General features: G+C 45.0%; 1 protein-coding gene across 1 annotated transcript; it reads left to right on the plus strand.

The window, feature by feature from the left end:
- Positions 1 to 225: 225 nt before the first annotated feature.
- On the plus strand, positions 226 to 1489 carry LOC133923661 (uncharacterized). Its single transcript, XM_062368950.1, has one exon. It carries the CDS (start codon positions 1000 to 1002, stop codon positions 1357 to 1359), a length of 360 nt encoding a protein of 119 aa, XP_062224934.1. The 5' UTR covers positions 226 to 999; the 3' UTR covers positions 1360 to 1489.
- Positions 1490 to 2079: the final 590 nt, after the last annotated feature.

Genomic DNA, 2079 nt, shown 5'->3' on the forward strand with positions numbered 1-2079 from the left:
GCTCTCGCTTACTTCAGACTTTCTGTTGGCTTCACTATCATATTCATCTCCATGTGTCCTGCACTGCAAAACGCTAAATGCCAACCGTTCGGGTTGGGTTTGTTCTTCGGATTGGGCCTACTTCCCTTTGACATCCATATCTGGAGATCGATCTTGACGACGACGGCAGAAACTGTCGCATCAGCTCATTCGTTATTTTCTTAATTAGCGCCCCGGGACCTTGCGTGTCTCCATTTGAGAGAAAAGGCAACTTCGTAGAAAACGCAATCCAATATGTGAGAGACCCGGGAATCAGGAATGGTTTTGGTCTTCGGATTTTCGGACTCAGCGTCGCTGTTCGCGTCCTAGTTCCTCTGAAAATGATGTATTTACAAGTGATCAAATTTAAAGTGTCTTTGAATTTAATGCAAAAATTAGACAACGGGCATGGTTGAATGTCTTAAAAATGGGCTTTTCCATCTTAAAATAAATATAATTATACTTTGTCATTGCTATTATGCTTCTTCCCTTTAACAAATTTATAGGTTATGAGGGATGATAGCAAGAGTCCGGGTTCGGTTTCTGCGTGACGGAGAGAACAGGACAACTAATCACTAATCCTCTTGCTGCCAGTGTTTTGCTTATAATATATTATTGCTGCACTTGCGTGTGTGACTATGCTCTTTTTTCACTAAGTGGGGCAAACCCGGTTACCCGGACGACATTGCTCGGGTTCGGTTCGGTTTAAGCCAGGAGATGGCCAGGTCGCTATCTCTTGGTTCAGACTTTTAGTTGCGTTCACTATTCATATTCGTCTCCATGTGTCATATTCAATGCAAAACGCTACTAGATGCCAGTACCTCGGGTTCGGTTCGGTTTGTTCTTCGGATTGGGCCAGTCATATATATACATCCACCTCCATGAAGGCAGCAGCCCCCTACCTCTCCCACCACCATTTTCCAAGCTCAAACCAAACCAGTTCTCTGATACACCACAAGCACGCTCTAGTATCTACCAGAAATGAACTTCCTGACTGCCCTCATGAAGATAGTCGACCTGATCTCCCAGGCCCTCGGCAACGTGGAGAAGCTGCCGGCGGCCCTGATCACGAGCGGAATCGTCCAAGCCGTGGCAGCGCTCGCACTCTCCATCTTCAAGGCTCCCGGAGGTATTTTTCTGCACCACGGCAAGGCGCCCTTCTACCTATACTACAGCATTCTCATCGCCGTGGTGATCTTCGGGTTCGTGGAGGCGTCTGTCGGCTTTTGGGTGTCCGGTGACCTGGTCCGCCGCTGCGCCGTCGGGAAGACAATCATGTGGATTTCGATCTTACCAATAGTCCTTGTGGCTGGGCTTGGAGGCTTTGGCACTCTGAAATAGTAGTTAGTCGCAGCCACAGTTGCATGTTGTATTCTGAATTCAGTTCCACTTACTAATTTCTCATACTGTTGTGAGTGTAAAGCAAAACACAGTTGTACTGTGCGAGCATGAGGTTTCAGGTGTTTCTTCCACTTGCAGTGTGGTCTGTAAGTCAGGATTGGGTTATTATGCTGTAATAATTATTCAAGAGAAAAATATTTTGCTTCAGATGTGGTGTGCCTTGTGTTTGCCTCTCTCTCGTCACAAATGCTGCACTGGTCTCTTCTACAAGAGCATAAAAAAGAATTTGTTCTATCTTGGCTCAATCATATTTTACCTATCAAGCTCTGAATCATATCCGAATGGGCTTATTTCCTTTTATATACTACACAAATCATATCGCTTGCAAGCAGAGGTAAGTTACACACCTGCGTTTTATCATCCACCAATTATTTTAGCCCTCCAAAAAATCTCAAGGTGAACTGAATTAGGCTTTGGTTGTTATTGTTGCTACTTGTTAGTACTTTCTAACGAGTGCATATACTTACGAAGGCTGACAGAGGTGGTTCACACATGGATCGAGCTCAGAGAGATGCACATCATCGTTCGGTTTCGGTTTCGGTTTCGGTTTCAGAACAGGGAACAAAGACGTCTTAATCGCTCAAATCTGTCTTCTAATACTAGTACGTGTTTACTCCTTTTACTATTCCCGCAGTTGCCTTTGCCTTGAACTTTGATAGG

The sequence above is a fragment of the Phragmites australis genome, chromosome 7, assembly GCF_958298935.1.
Source record: "Phragmites australis chromosome 7, lpPhrAust1.1, whole genome shotgun sequence".
NCBI lineage: Eukaryota > Viridiplantae > Streptophyta > Magnoliopsida > Poales > Poaceae > Phragmites > Phragmites australis.

Bases quoted from the DNA above. Each gene is read 5' to 3' on its own strand.
- LOC133923661 (XM_062368950.1), top strand. From the start codon at position 1,000: ATGAACTTCCTGACTGCCCTCATGAAGATAGTCGACCTGATCTCCCAG.